Source organism: Clarias gariepinus, chromosome 8 (genome assembly GCF_024256425.1).
Source record: "Clarias gariepinus isolate MV-2021 ecotype Netherlands chromosome 8, CGAR_prim_01v2, whole genome shotgun sequence".
NCBI lineage: Eukaryota > Metazoa > Chordata > Actinopteri > Siluriformes > Clariidae > Clarias > Clarias gariepinus.
The window spans coordinates 11,507,171-11,523,857 of NC_071107.1; the positions used below are offsets into that span (position 1 = coordinate 11,507,171).

The window sequence follows — 16,687 nt, forward strand, 5'->3', positions numbered from 1 at the left end:
AGAGAAGGAGAAAAGGGAAAAGGATGAGAATGGGTTAACTAAAGCCAAGATAAAGATTACCACAAGAAGGAGAATAGAAAGAAAAATGAGAAGGAGAAAAGGACAATAAAAGGCAAAGAAAAGGTGGGAAGAAGAAAAAACAGAAGACAAAGATAAGAGAAGGGGGAATGAAGGTGGAAAGCAAGCAAGGAAGAAAAAAGGTGAAGAGAAGGAAAGGAGTTGATTCCATTTAATCAGAAACTGATGGAAATGTTCCAGACCTCCTGGTATTTGCACTGAAGGTGCACTAAAATACATTCAAAGTTCTCACTAAAGCTTTCTGGGCGAAAAGCACATTAAACCCACTGACCAACAATTTAAGCAAAAAGCTGGAAGAGACACACATTGATCTTTCCTCTCCTGCTATCATGTTGCCAGATCTGCCTTAGTGGTGCAGTTTACTAAAAATGGTAAGAGTAGTAACAGGAGGATGAGTGTAATCATTCATCATCATGCCCTTTCTGTACTACACAACTGTCACTAGTGGCACTCTGATCTATTGTTTACACAGCTCTCATCTTGTTTGCAAAAGCTTTTAGATCCCTGGAGAGCACCAACCTCTGAGATGTTCCTCAGCTAAAACAGAATCTTTTACTTTTTGTTCTAAAAATCATAAAAGATTTATGGAAGTAAGAATCTATGATTGGACTTGGTTCAGGATGCCACTATATGATTGATTAGTCCTGTCTCTACATTTTTATTTTTATTTTTTACTTCTATGGACAATATTATGAAGGCAAGTCATAAACAATCCGCACTCTATTTATATTAAAACTAATGTTGACTGCACGGTCTTATCAGCTCTGTCCATTTAATGCTTCTCCTTTCCCAATCGCTGCTGGGCAGGTGTAAATGTGTTACATCACTTTATTTGTAACTGTACTGTGAGCAAAAATGGATGCCCCACTTGTGATTTGCACATAAGAAGAGCAGCATGCAGTGATCAGTTTTTTTGTTCTTGTGGTCAGAGAGTAACCTGGTGGCAAAACAACTCACTGAAGAGCATAATCAGAAGGGTTTTATATATCTGTAAACAAAATGTGGACCGATACACTAACGAAGGTGAAGACAATCATTACTGGTAAAGAGACATGGATTCATCACTACAAGTCCAAGAGTAAACATCAGAGTATGGAACGGAAACATCCTGAAACGACCAATAAAAGGTACAAAAGTCAAGCATCAGCTGGAAAATTGATGCGTATAGTTCTGTGGGATTCTCAAGGGCCAATATTGGAACATTATCAGCAAAAAGGTTCAACAATCCACAGTGCTCATTACAGTAAGATGCTTATTAAAGAGCTGAAACCTACTGTAAACTTCGAATTATTCTTAGAGGTCTTCCAAGTGCATGATCCTGCAGTGTTTTCAAAAATCTTATTAAAACAAATTCTACAGCCAGAGTCCGAATAATTTTTGACTTGCACTTATTATTCCCAGTTACTGTATTAGTGCGTTAGCGTGGCTTCTTTTCAGATCATTTTTATTTACGGAAATTTTATTTACAAAAGACATTGTGGATGAAACATCACTTTCTCCTCACTCATTTCTTATTTTTAAAACTGATTTATGCACATTTTTGTCACATTTCTTTCACATTTACATAAGTTTCTTTTGATTGTGTATAGCTGGTTTGCGACAATCACCATTGTTGAAAGTGCTATACAAATAAAATTTTATTGAATCAAATCAATCTGTATGGTAATATTTGTAAGCATCTGTCACAAATATACAGCTCGGTGCTAATCATGCCAAAATTGTGAAGTAATCTGACTAGCTGATGGTGGGCATGTTTTTTAACCAAGTCATAATCACTTAATTAGAACACCATGGCAAATTTTTTTAAGGTCATCTGACATTAGTGCCACCCCAATGTTCAATGCGTGTATAAGCAATGTACAACCATACCGATGTACAAGTTGATGACTGGATTGTTTTAGCTATCGTTTTTAAAGAATGTTTTTGATCAATTATTATCAATTATTAAAATTGACATTCTATTTACTAGATTGGACCATAAATCATGAACTTTTCATATTATGTAAATGACCAAAAACATGATCAAAGATCTGGCTAATCATGGTCCAATTAAAGGCCATCTTGCTTCCCTGAGTAGTGAAAGGAGGTAGTATTAACTTTCAAACCTCTACCACTTAAAGTTTGGTCCATATGATTTATGTTGTCTAAGAAAAACCCAAACAAAGAACTTCAGGATTAGAGAGGAAAAAACTAAATTGCCAACAATATCCTATCTCGCTTGTTAGCTAGTGGTCTCTTCTCATATCCTGCCTGGCACATCCTCCACTCCTCCATGTGTCAATTAGCATGGCTGAGCCATTGAGGTCTGTTTGGACTTGACTGTGTAAACACGGACAGGCCGAATGATGGAGGAGGCCAGATTTGCTCGGAGCAGGAGGAGCACTCTCGAGGGGTTCGGTGCTCTAATTAACCAGGCAGCTGGTGAGGGGACTGCGTGTACAACTCCAGCAGCCATTAGCAACAGCGCAGCCACTTTTGTCCCAGCCGTAGCTCTTTGTACCCCACTTACCTTCCTGACACTTGGGAGGGGAAGCTAAGTTTCTGTCATAAATTACAGTCTGTTCTGTCTCAGGGGATACAAAACAAGAGACACCATGAGAAAATGCAAGATGTAATTTAAAAAAATTGTACAGATGAGGAAACATGGGAGCAGAGTATTAGTGACAAGAGGACAGATTTCTCATTAAGCATGTTAGAGCCATGCAATTTATTTGATTATGCAATTTGATCGATCTTTTGTTGGTTCAGGATTATTTTTTTTATTTAAATTCACTTCACAATAATTTAAGATCCATTAACTTTGGTGGTGTGATATGTTAAATGCCCTAAAATTAACAAATTTCTTAAGAATATTTCACAGCTTTTGCAAAATTAGAAACAGCTTGCATCTTCCGTGTTTTGCGAGACTACAGCATCATTATCTTTTAAGTTTATGGTTGGACTGTAATGTGGAGCAGAAGACTGTCAAGAAGAGATCATCACTTTGTACAAAACAATTATTGTTTAAATATTAATCTAATACTTTTAGCAGTTTTTAATACTCTAAAACCTATATGAAACATAGCTACCAAACAAATATTAGTGCCACTGAATCAAATCAAAAAACATAAATGCCCAAATATAAATCTTAATCGAATTGACACCCAGATCTAAAGCATGACATATAAAGCATTTATATCATTTAAATCAGCAAAGTGTGAGCTCTGTTCACTTGGTGACAGACAACATTAAAATCATTCCATTCTGTATAAAAGTGAAAGAACATTAAGCTGAAATTCTGTACACTCATGATCTCCAGCACCATCCTTTAAACCTTAGTCTCGGGAGAAAATGTCACATAATGCCGCATATGAAAGGTTATTTCAAATTGCTAAATGACTACGCAATTATTTATTCAAGTAACATTCTGAGAATAAATTTTCTTTTTGTATATTTTAAAGATCATACAAGATTTGGTGAGATAGGGTCTCTCATGCTGAAGATTTGAAAAAAAAATGTTGACTACTCTGCCCAACTCTTTTTCCTGCCCATGTACACATTTATAGCATTTTTACAGCATTTGACAGACACCTGATACACAACGCTCTACCCCTGGAACACTACAGTCATTCCCCCAAACATGTCATCATGGCACCACTTTCAACACGCTTTTGGCCACTGTTTGTTTTTTAAGCTACAAATCCAAAGTATAACACTTGAATACAAAGTAAAGTTAAAAAAAAAACAAAAAAAACCCCACACAATTTAGCATAAACTGTTTATGATTAGGAATGCTTTTGTTTATTTCATGTTGGTTTATTTAACATTACATAGTTAGATACTATGTATTTATGTGCACAATATCTTTTAAATGATCATTTACCTGTTTTATTTATATATATATATGTTATTCCTACCTGAACTTTTCTACCACTGCAACCTTATGTAACGTGTGTATTTCCACACAGTTTAATAAGTCTATTTTATCTTTCCATTTATGAAGGAGTCTCCAGTGTCAGTGCTTTGGAATAGTCAGCAAGGTGTCCAGCATAAAAAAAATCTTTAGGGTAGGACTTAGCATTTTTCTATCTTTCAACAACAAACTGTTTTTTGTTCCCTTATTAAATCCAAGAGAGAAAAAAATTCCTGTTTATAGCTGTTGTAATTAAAGTGATAACCGGAAGCGACACGTATCTTAAACATTAGATGACTGAAGTAATGGAGTAAATTAAAGGGACGGTGTCATTCCATAATCAATTAAAAACTAATTGAAAATTGTTATTAGAGGTATAAAAGGAATAAAAAAATGGATGTGCTGCTGAACAAAATACTCATCTTTTAGCGCATCCTGTCAACTCTCATTAAATAAAACCAAAATAAACCTTGTTAGTGGTGCATGTAATACAGAAAAAAAAAATGCTTCTGCTTTAAATTTTTTCCGATTCAGTTCAGCAAGTCATTTTATATTAAGGCAGTCTAACCGGTAAATAGGGAGCATGTAAAGGAGGGAGGGAGGAAGCAATTTCACACACAGCGCCGGTTCAAAACTTTACCCAATTTGAGTTCATTTACTTTAATTTTTTTTTTTCAGTGAAAGAAAAATGCAATTACATCTCGCATATTCTCAGATAAAAATAAGAACAAGCCTTTAAAGCAAACTGCATGAGAAGGCATTAAATTAAGATCAGGAATGGGCTGAAACGCCGCCAACATCTGAGTTATTATTTTTACTCACAGACTCAAATAATAAAACAATAAAGGAGAATTTCTGATGCCTATAAGTTGTAATTTAAAGACAAATCACATCTAGGGCGTGTTATTTACTCTGTAACAAATCTGAGCATTAAAAGTTCAGCAATGAGGAACAATACAGAGAACATATAGTAAATACAGGCGATAAAAGATAAAGAAAATGAAAATAAATATTGCATTTAAAAAGCAGCTTTACTAAAGTATATGCAGAGTGATTTATTATTTACAGAAGTCTGGTTTTAGGAAGTTTCATATTGCATGGGTTTCTAAATCATCTGATCCAAAATCATTAATCTCACACAGATGAGAAACTCTTCCAGCTGGATCAGACAGAAGTCTCACTTCCTAGCTGGTAGATTCATACCCAACACTTATGCCATATATAATTACACTACAGCGTTTCGTTTGTATTCAAACTAACTCTTAATTAGACAGTACCCACTAGAAATCCTTTGGTGTTTTACTTTAAAAAGTAAACCCTCTAGCTTTCATCATAAAATGTCAGAATCCCCGACCTCCCATCCTGATGGCTCTCCCACAACAAGTGACAGTTTCTAACCATGAAGGGTGAAGGCTGTCATGTCATTGTGATTGATGTGGAGCACAGGTACGCCTACTGTCCCCTCTAGAAAATGGGCAATTTTGCTTCCTAGGATGCCCAGCCAGCGTGACAATGGATTAGACTTTGGTTAGATTGGTATGTGTGTGAAGTTTTTTAGGTTTCCCCTACAGTCCAATGACATGTGTTCTGGGCTGACAGGAGTTTAAAAAATTACCCATAATATATGATTGGTTGTGAAAGGTCGTGCACTTTGTGGGCTACAAAATGGTTAGAGTTCTGAGTAACGTAATGACGCCTGAAAGAAAAAACTGCTTAGTCATAAGTCACTGTGACCTGGAATTGTTCGCGATGACCGCTTGAGTGGATGGATATCGAACAACACGCCACTATAATACTTTTCTGTTCTGCCTCGCGGGAGCCCAAAATTGTTAGAATATTAATTGTGTTTATAGGGCAGTAAAAAACCAAATGGTTAAGGCTGTGAGTTACTGGGTTCTTGATCAGAAGGTTAGGGGTTCAAGCCCCAGCACCGCCAAGTTGCCACTATTGAGGAAGGCCCTTAAACCCATCTGCTTCAGGAGTATTCTGGCTGACCCTGAACTCTGACCCCAGCTTCTTAACTGGAAAATACAAAATTAATTAATAATAATCATTTCAATGTGCTGTGAGGTACATGTGATTTTTTTTCTTTCATGCAAAAAAAAAAATCTATAAATTATTCAAATGTAGCCTAATTTAATATTGGCATTTCTATCACAGTCATGAACCTTTGTTCAGGAAACCATGAGTTAGCCAGTCCACCTACTGGTGGGACATGCTTTTACCATGAACATATACTGTAGATCTTTCAGGTTCTCTGGTGAACCTGAAAGATCCATATGTTTATGGTGAAAGCATTTGAAATTTTACATAGACCGTAAACTAGGCTCAAGACTCGACCAGAGACTGTGGGGATGTACTGTAAGGTGGCAACGTTTCCCACTTTATCAACATTCCAAAAATGTGTCTAGTTCTGCAAAGCATTCTTACAATTTCCATAAAAAATTTTAATTGGCAAATTCTAGTTCCCGGAGATGTGTCTAGGAAAAAAACAAACAAGGAAATCAACCTTCAATCAGTTTTCTTTTAGCTGCAAGTAACTAATGACTTTTTTTTCTTGAGTAAGATAAGTGTTATTTCTTTTTAAAAATGAAGCAGCTTAAGTAGTAAATATAGTTTACTTGCCGAATAGCAGAGTAGCACCTCTTTTTATTTTTCTTAAGCCATCAGGTTACACATTTGCCTTTATATAGTTTAAAGCACAATTAACACTACAATACTGTTTGCTGCCACTTTACCGAAACTTTATGGTTTCAAACCATGCTTTTCCCCCTCTTGTTCATGCTTACTTGTGACCCAGAGACAAGCTTTTTTTTTTTCTTCTGTCTTCTTACTTACATGCAAGTCTGTCAGCACCGCAGCAAGACGATACGTTTTGACAGCAGGACAATCAAGCAATCTGTGCTTCTGGTACACGGTGAGGTCAAGTTACTTGAAGCGAACACCACTGTACAATACGTCAGTATTGTTATTGTTTGATAGTCAGGGTTTTTTTTTTTCAGGGTGACATCATAAACAGTTTAAACATGTTAAACATGTCACTTTGCAGACTTGCTAAGAATAAATGAGAAATTAAGATTGCTGACACACTTCAAGATGATCTCGACAACAAACATGAGCAGGCTAATGAGCTTCACCTCTGTGCACACCTCAGGTTTTTAGCACTTAATGAAACGAGCGTTAATCCTAGCTAGAGAGAAGCAAAGATCCCAGGCTTACAGCACAAATCAAAAAAGAACAAGACACAGGCCAGTGATATGGAACAGGAGCTTTCAGAGACCTGGGCTTCATGCAATATTTATGAGATGTCATAACCTGATAGCTGAATACGAGCCACAGAGTTCGTCATTATTTATTAACACAAAATCAAACTTCTTGCTCAATTCAGACACACACACACACACACGCACGCACACACACACACAAGCAGGCTTTATTCCATATGCCCAAAACAAAGGTTAATAAGGTAAGAACAAAAATTCTTGAAACGACAAACCCATTCCTTTCTGCCTTGTACAGGGTGACTAAATCCCAACAAGCATATAAAAAAAACCTCTGCTGTTAGCCAGGAACGACAAAATCCTTAATGGCCCTCCTTCTAAGTGTTTTAGTGGCACCCTGACTGAGTAGATAAGAGCAAAAGGGGAAAAATAAACCAAAACAGCAATAGAATCCTTGCACTTTATCTTAAATAGCTTGAGCTTATGATTTTTTTTTTTTAAAAAGGGAGAGACCAGTTGCGACGTGTGAGAAATGAAAAACTGCCAACAGCTCTAGTGAACTGGAAGATATGCCTCAGAGAAACACCTAAAGAACCGTCTCACCTTTTGTGAAGGTGTTTATCCAGTAAGTCTGTCCATCTCTAGCTTTCGATACCTGCATGTGTCAAAAGCATATCTATTCATCCCTCTGTATCTATATCTAATCTCTCTCTCTATCTGGCCATCTCTTTAGCTCTCAAGCCCATCTATATATTTACCCAAATATTTATCTTTATTAACATTTATGCATTAATCCATCCAGCTCCATCTATATCCATCCATCTATTCATGAAATCAGTCCATATTCATGTATCAAACTATATCCATCTATTTATCTACCCATGTAAATTATCCACAAATCTATCTCCATCCATCAATACAACCATCTCCATCCATTTGTACCTATCCATCAATACAACCATTAATTTTAATCTACCCATAGGTAAATGTACCCATGCAACTCATTCTGTCCAATGATCCACCCATCTCCATGCATCCATCTCCATCTATATCTATTAACCCACCAAGCACCATCTATATCTATTTATCTCCAGTTACATCCATCCAGCTCTATTTATACTTATTAATCCACTCATCGGTTTCTCCATCCAACTGCATCTATTTCCACCTAATTCAAACCTTTTGTTTATCCATATCCTCACATACACCAGTACATCCATCCTTGTATACATCTATACATTAAAGTTTACAATCAATGCTTCTCCATTTATAATCCATTTATCCACATCATTGCGATTTATAAACTTTATCCAATCCATCTCCATGGATATGTAGCTCCATATAGAGTACATGTATCCATCCTGCTCAGGCTAAATCCCATCATATGGATCCATTTTATCCCTTTTCACTCACATTTTAAAGCTATAATAGTTTGAATTTGATTGAAAATTTGTTTTTTTATTAAAAAAAATAAATTATTTAAAAAAAAATTGATTGCTTTTTGTTAGCCTCTTACATTTCCCCATATAGACCGTGTTTAATTGACCAGGCTTTGTTTCACCTCTTCCTCTTCATTTCTTATATGGTAACACTTCCCATGTCTGTCTGTGGATATCTATACGACTTCCTCTCTTGGCTTCCCTGAATTTCACCAGAACATGTTAAACGGCTTATGGTCTTTGATGTAACGGTTGTATGTGATTCAGGGTGTATGATGGAGAACAACTTGAGAACATTAAACAACCATGGTGTGCGTGTGTTTCTCTCCTGAATGGCAAGTGTGTCTGAGTTGACTGGTAATCATATTAAGGCATGGCAGACACAAGCATTCCTACCCTCAATTTGTATATATATATATATATATATATATATATATATAAAGGGAATACATATGTAATGTATATATATTGATAAAGGAATAAAAATAGAAAAAATATATATATATATATATATATATATATATATATATATATATATATATATATATATATATATATTATTTCTATTCCTTTATCAAAAGTTACCTAAAAGAAGCAAAACCACAAAAATTTGAGACATACATATACACACACACACACACACACACACACACACACACACGTGTGTGTATATATATATATATATATATATATATATATATATATATATATATATATATACACACACATACATACACACACACACACACACACACACACACACACACATACATAAACTATCAAAAGTTTGGGGTCACTTGGAAATTTCTTTGTTTTTGTTTAGTGATTTATTTTTTACATTCTACATCAGTACTGGAGATTTCAAAACTATAAAATAACACATATGGAATTAGGTTATTACGTAACAACAAAAACATCAGTTGGTTGTTATTTTAAGACACAGAGGTCAGCCTTTCTGTAATAGTTCTTGCAAGAACAGTATTGTCAAGTGCATTTGCAAAATCCGTCATAACACCATAATGAAACTGGCTCTTATGAAGGCCATCCCAGAAGGGCGAGACCAAAACCTACCTCTGCCGCAGACGAGAAGTTTATTCAGAGTTATCAGCCTGAAAAATGACCAATTAACAGCAGCTCAGATTAGAGGCGTTATGAAGTCTTTACAGAGCAAGTAGCAGACACATCTCACCATTAACTGGTTAAAAGAGATTAATGAATTTTTTGGACGCCTTCAGCATTCCTTTACAATGTAGAAAGAAATAAAAATCAGGAACGAGAGACATGTTGCGAAACTGAAATATTACAGTGGCTTTTGGCATGTTCTGCTGTCTGAGACTTCTCACATATGTACATCAGTCATCAAGCTGCATGACACTGCATCCTGTGCCTCCAAAGGTAGTGTGTGTTTGGAGAGTGTGATCTCACCAAGTTACACCTGAGAAGCCACACTAAGCAGATGCAGCCATCCCAAAAATAGACCACTTTGGTCAGCAGTGGTGCATGACCACCTCAGAACAGGACCGTCTGAATAATTTCTTCCCTTTCTCCGACTTGTGGAACGAATGGAACTTGGAGTGCCAGAGTGGGTAAACACATACCCTAAGATTGCTTTAAAGTGTGTGAAAGAGGCTTAGTGGTAGTCAAAGCTGAAATGCTTCTTTGAACTGAGGCTTGTTCCTTGCCAGCTGTGAGGCATGGAAAATGCTTGGTGCTTCATAGAACTGTTCAAATCTCAGAGGAAAGGATTTTAGAAGGCTCAATAATGACCATTCAGGAAAAAAAAGAAAGAAAAAGAAGAAGGGGAAAAAAATTTCACATGCAGGGCTTACACTAGAGCTGTTGTAGATTAAAAAGTAAAAAATTGATGTCTAATTTAGATTTTCAGCTTCATTTCTTTTCAAACTAATGAGATCTATATTTTACTTTGATGAATACTATTTCTAGAACAGAACTGTCTATAGTAATCGAACCAAACGGATATACAACATTTTTAAAGCTATTAACATTAGATGGCTTTTTTGCTGCAGAAATTCTACCATGAGTAATATGCATGATCTCTTTTAGCCTTTAGTACTTCCTGTCCATAGCCCCACTGCAGGACTCGGCAAGAATTAGCTTGGTGGTTAAACAGCGATTCAGCTCAAGGACACAGTTTTACCAGAAAATGTAATTGCTTTTCCACTTCACAGGAATGTGGTGTTTCCATGCTACATGGCGTATTTGTTCTCTCTTTAGCTCGCTCCAAAATTTTAGCATTAAACTGCATTGCATCTCCAGGGAAACCGATAATCTGACAGCACATTAATCTGCAGGACTGTAAGAGCATTAAAAAGTTTTTAATTGTCATTCTGGCCACACACAGATAGAGTACCATGAAAGACTTCTCCAAGATCACAGACAGTAGTGTACTATACACAATTTACAATATTGAGTACAAAAGTTTTTTTTGGGGGGGGTCACAGAACGCAATAATTGTGCGGCCGTCTGGAAAAAAAACTTAACATGTGAATGGAGTCAAGTTATGTCAAACTGTCGAAAGGTTTCAGCCAAAGTTGTGGTTTTTTTTTTTAGCCTACAACAGAAGTCTTGTTTACAGAGAGTTTAGCTCACTCTCAGACCAACGTAATGTCTTCATTTATTAACATTTATATATAGATCCCTAGAACATTTTGTCAGTAAAGTAAAATCTTAGATCGCTAGTAACTTGGTCTGCGAGTAATTTGGTTTGCAAGACGAGCAAAACTTTTAAATAAATTTTAACTCGATAAAAGGGCAAGGTCATGAAATAAGAGCAATTCGTATATGCTTTGTCTGTCGAGTGTCACGTGATCACAACTGAGCCAATGGTTTTCCTCCCCCCTTAGGCGCTGCAGGATTGTGGGTAATCGTCTTCCATACACAGTGCGTGAGTTGTCCTACACAGTGCGTGAGTTGTCCTACACAGTGCGTGAGTTGTCCTACACAGTGCGTGAGTTGTCCTACACAGTGCGTAAGTTGTCCTACACAGTGCGTAAGTTGTCCTACACAGTGCGTAAGTTGTCCTACACAGTTGTCCTCCTCTTATTTCTCGTCTCACACCAGCCACAATTATTTTCAAGTGTAAAGTGCAGGTTAATTTATTATATTTTTATATGGATATTTTTGGGTTGTGGAATCAATCATCTGAGTTCCCATTATTTCTTATGGGGAAATTTGCTTTGATATACAAGTTTTTTGGATCACAAGCACGCTTCTGGAAGGAATCATGTTCGCAATCCAAGTTCAACATATTTTAGGTGCATTCCCACTCATCTCCATTACTCCTGGAATTGGCACTAGATTCACCGTGGCACTGACCAGTATAAAATATCTTACTACAGATAGACAGAAGAATGGTTTTGTAAGTGGTGGGTCCTCTATTGGAATAGCAGACTGGCTCTTTTTCCCCAAAGCTTTTAATACCACAACAGTTTACCCCATGGATTACAAATTCATCTGGCATGCCCAAAAAAATACTTTAGCATTTCTGACACCTCGGGCCTACAACATATTTTGACTTATCAACTTTAATTAAACCGAATGATGTGGAAAGGTTTCTATTTACTTCTGACCTTGCTCTGGCTTTCTGCCTACAAAGCTTATGATGGTTAAGAAGCTAATTTAACAAACACAGCAGTTAAAACATTAGTCATCAGGAGATGAATGATGTCTAAAAACCTAACCCGCTGAGAGTGATTTCCTTGCAAAGTGAATAAACAAATTGAACAGCTCCATATTGTAGTGTCAAAGACACCAGTCTGATCTACTTACTACTGTGTAATCAGATGCTTTCAAAATGTTTGCCATGCTCATGCGATGAAAAGTCGGAATTCTTAATTTTCAAATGTTCTGCCATTTCTCGTTTTTAATGTTGAGTGTGGTGGCTTTAAAATACTATACCTTTCAGATTTTAAAACCAGAAGTTAAAACCTGAATTTTCTTGGCCTTGTTAATTTGAACATACATTAACATGCCTTTTCAGGCAAAGACTGTTTTTGGTACTAAGATCCAGTGGCAGTTTATCTTTATAAGTGGGGAGAAAAAAAGAAAAAAAAAATCCTGCGTTGTTCAGTTTCCCGGGGAAGAGAAATGTCAACGACATCTATTTTATCGAAACGGTTGCTTGTACTCAGCGAAACATGATAAAACATTTCACATGTCCTAAAGATGTCACTCTAAATTAGTCAGATCTTGTTGATGCTGCGCTGCTTCTTTGTGTTTTTTGTTGTTGTTTTTTTTAAATGCAGCCTAAAAACACATTTACAAACGTGTTTACTTGATCTTCATTTATTGCTTTTGTCATGCAAAGTGACATCTTATTTCTGCCAAAATGGGAAATGTACCATTCTGCGGAAAACAAGCTTAATTTGTCTTTCCTTTGCCTTTACAATGTTGTCACAGAAAATTGCACACCATTTCATAGATGGAGAAGGGAAGTGCAGTGTGAGCAGATCTATTGTTCGGTTTATTGGTTTTAGATTACTTCAGGTGCAGATATTCACCTCCATTCAGAGTGGAAAGCAACAACCCATCACAGCATTACTGGCGCTGTATGGCTCAATAGACATGCTACAATGAGTGTGGCCTCAGGCATGAATAATGTATTTAGCAGAATATTATGCTTATTTATAAGATAAAATAGAATGTTGGGGTAGGGGGGAAGGCTTAAATAAATAAATGCACTGTGACTGTGTTATTTGTTTCCTTTTCACAGTATTAGAGCATAATTTATAAATTAAAGCATTGAAAAAAAGAGGCATGTGAAAAATATAATCATAATGTTTCTTTGAGGAGGTAATAAACGTTTTAAAGCTTGATGTCTGTCTCTTGCATGCATACTTCTGAAAGAAGAAGACTAATACTAAGCAGATCAGTACAGTAGAGTAGTCCTCTACAGTACATTCGCCGGAAATATATTTCCATTCATCCATAATGGTTGAAAATTTTCAGAATATAAAAAAGGCATGGTTTCACAAGATGATGGGATTCACTGCACATTTAAAACCAAATTGTTCTATATAAAATAAATAACCAAATAAAATGAAAATTATAACAAAGAGAGGCAATGTAAGCTATAGTTTGGTATAAATTTCAACAATGAAATAGCATCTGATCTTACACCATGACTAATCGTGAAACCGTGAGACTTGCAAACCTACTCTGGATTTTAAAAAAAGCATGGCTCTCATGCATGATGATGCATAATGAAGCCCGGGATGAAGAAACAGGAAAATTATCATACATTATATTACAGCAGGCACTTCTTCATGCATTCAGGATGCACTCATTTGACTAGTGTGAAACTGAATCTACTCAAATGCATTCTCAGGTAAGAACGTGAATGTCATTTTTGGTTGAGAATCGACTGGGAATAAACATTTCCTCGCTGAGTGAGAGGAAGTGACAAACACTGGAAGGATGCCGCTTGGGAGTCTCCATTTTCTCACATTTCTTAATTAAGGACACAGAGGAAGGGTGCCAAATTATTTGCAGAATCCTCTTGACAGTATGAGAGCTCTCATTTGTCTGAGTGACCCAAACTTCAGAATTACTGAAGGACAAACTTTAGCACAACAAGAGTGTGAAATATACAGATACAGGAGAGGGTGTTAAATGAGCACAAGAGCAAGTTAAAGACGTAGTTATATTTACCTTATCCACGTCCACTTTGCCCTTGATAAACTCAGACCTCCAGAACTGCAGTGCCTGGTCCAGAGTGAGCCCAATGCCCTTGAGGAAAAGGCCGTACTGCATGCGGCCACCGTGGCGCAGATGGTGGTTTTCTCTCAGGGCTTTGTGCAGCTGCCTCATGCAAGGAGGGAAGGACTTGGTGGAGAGCTAATAGAGGAAGAAAAAAAAAAAGGAATGAAGGGTGATCTTGGCAGACTTTCTTGCTGGTAAAGCAAGTTATCTGTTACCACACGGAATAGAGTGATGTGATTGAGTTAGAGTGTGATAACTTCACAACCCATTATAACAGACTATGATGTAGGATGATATTTATCAGAGCACACACTGAAAAACTCCACACCTTGACTGACGAGTATATATAAAAAAAAAATAATAAAAAAAATAAATAAATAACTTGTCATAGGAAATTAATCAACATCAGGGCGGTGTGATATGGGCCAACAGAAGCTGGAGGTACTGCTGCAACACGTTAACAATGGGTCATTTCTTTTATATGAACACACAAATTAGCAATAATTAAGAAACAAACCATCACATTGTCAAATTAATTTCTAGTTGGTGTCCAGTGTTGTGGACTGTGCAAAACAAGCGAGTTCATTTTATCATTCATGTTACAGCACCTACAAAATTCTGCTTCCTCTAAGGCTTCTCTCTTGCCTCTCTTGAAATTAATAAGACAAAAAACATAGCATGTGACAAAACCCGGAATGTGACAAGTCCTGTGTCCTGAAGACTTTCCGATCCTGCCATCATAAAGATTACCTACTGTTACAAAGCACTTGTAATTTGCCTTGCAGCATACACTAATGTCAGTGCTGCTGAAAATCAAGACTAATTTGTATAGAGAATATAACAGCACTGTGGTAAAAATAACTGAACGCACCAACACAGGTTAAAATAAAAATAAATAAATAAATAAATAAATAAATAATAATAATCATGAATTCAAGTTAAAATGATGGTGTCTTCAAGAAAAGTCTGAATAGAACAATCATTTTAGAGTATTGTAAAATAGCACTGCTTAAATACACAGACACCACGGCATGACAATAAACTGAAGCCGTCAGACCTGATTGTTCATTAATTACAATCAACAGGATATGTAAACAGATAATTAATTAGTTTAATTAACCAATGCCAATGTTGTTTCTTACCACACAATGTCACCCATGTAATATCACGCCATCTCTACAAGCGCTCATTTGTTTAGTTAAGGAAAATAAATTAAAAATGGCCTGCTCTTTCTCTCTCTCTCTCTCTCACCGTGTTTTCATTTACTTAGAGCTGTATACTACCTTGTTTTAAACCGTCACAATATCATTATGATGCACATTCTTTCTGATCATATGCATCACAATAGATCATATATACTGTACAAGGAGGCGTGCAAGTCGAATCAAGACTTGTGATGAAATTTCTTGTGAATTAAGGAGTTGAGACTCTCAGCCGCAGTAAAACATTTAAACAATGCAAATATTCTAAAGGTGGCTTTACGTCTGTGAGCTACGATCCTGGCTGAGGTGAAAATTCAGTGAGGGGAACACCGGATACTTGAAAATCGACACATCTGTCTGTTGGAACCGTACGCTCAATTATTCACCAAAACCACTTGCACATAACAGGAACTCAGCTGGGGGTTATTGGCACAGAAGAAAGTCCTGAGAAAACTTTCTACCCTAATGGTATTCAAGCACTGGTGAAGCAATGGGATACATGCATTATTCTATCAGGGGATTATATGTAGAAAAATAAAGGTGGTTCTTACTCTCATAACTGTGTATAACTGTTACGTTATTCTGCACAATCACAAGGCCCAGTTTGACTTAAACACAGCTCTACAACAGTTCAAACAAGCCTGATACTCATTACACTCAAAATAAATGAAAAAGTTACCCTGAACGTCGGTTAAATGTTTTCCACTATTGTCTCGAATTTGACCACACAGCAGCATGAATCTATATGATCACAGACAAAATGAAGGCTGTAAAATAGAGATCTGCCTGCACTCTTTGCTTCATGGTTAGAGAACATTAAACTTAAGGCATGTTTGGCAGAGTAATTAAAATGGAAAAAAAAAAGTTTGTTTTATTTCTTCTCATCAAAAGACGCTAACAGTTTGAGCAGTTAAATGTTAGACGTTAGATGATGTGTGTTTTTTTCTGTTCCATTTTAAATTAATGAGTACTCACTGGATCAATCTGTTCCAAGGAGACTTTCCCAATGTTCTTCTGGATGCTGTAATCCTGGCCCACGTAGGCATGGCTGCAACAGAGAACAAGCCAGAAACAGGAGTGAATATTATTTGAAAACGTTTAAATGTTCATGTTTGTAAAACATTTTATGATTTT

At 36.4% G+C, this 16,687-nt stretch overlaps 1 protein-coding gene across 1 annotated transcript in view; it reads right to left on the reverse strand.

Annotated features, from left to right (window-relative positions):
• prim2 (DNA primase subunit 2) overlaps positions 1–16,687 on the reverse strand; it is a 74,711-nt gene that overhangs the window by 18,532 nt on the left and 39,492 nt on the right. Inside the window, exons 9-10 of the mRNA XM_053502350.1 lie at positions 16,529–16,601; positions 14,301–14,486 (exon numbers count right to left, since the gene is read on the reverse strand). Of these exons, the coding sequence (XP_053358325.1) occupies positions 14,301–14,486; positions 16,529–16,601 (259 nt within the window). The remainder of the gene's footprint in view (positions 1–14,300; positions 14,487–16,528; positions 16,602–16,687) is intronic.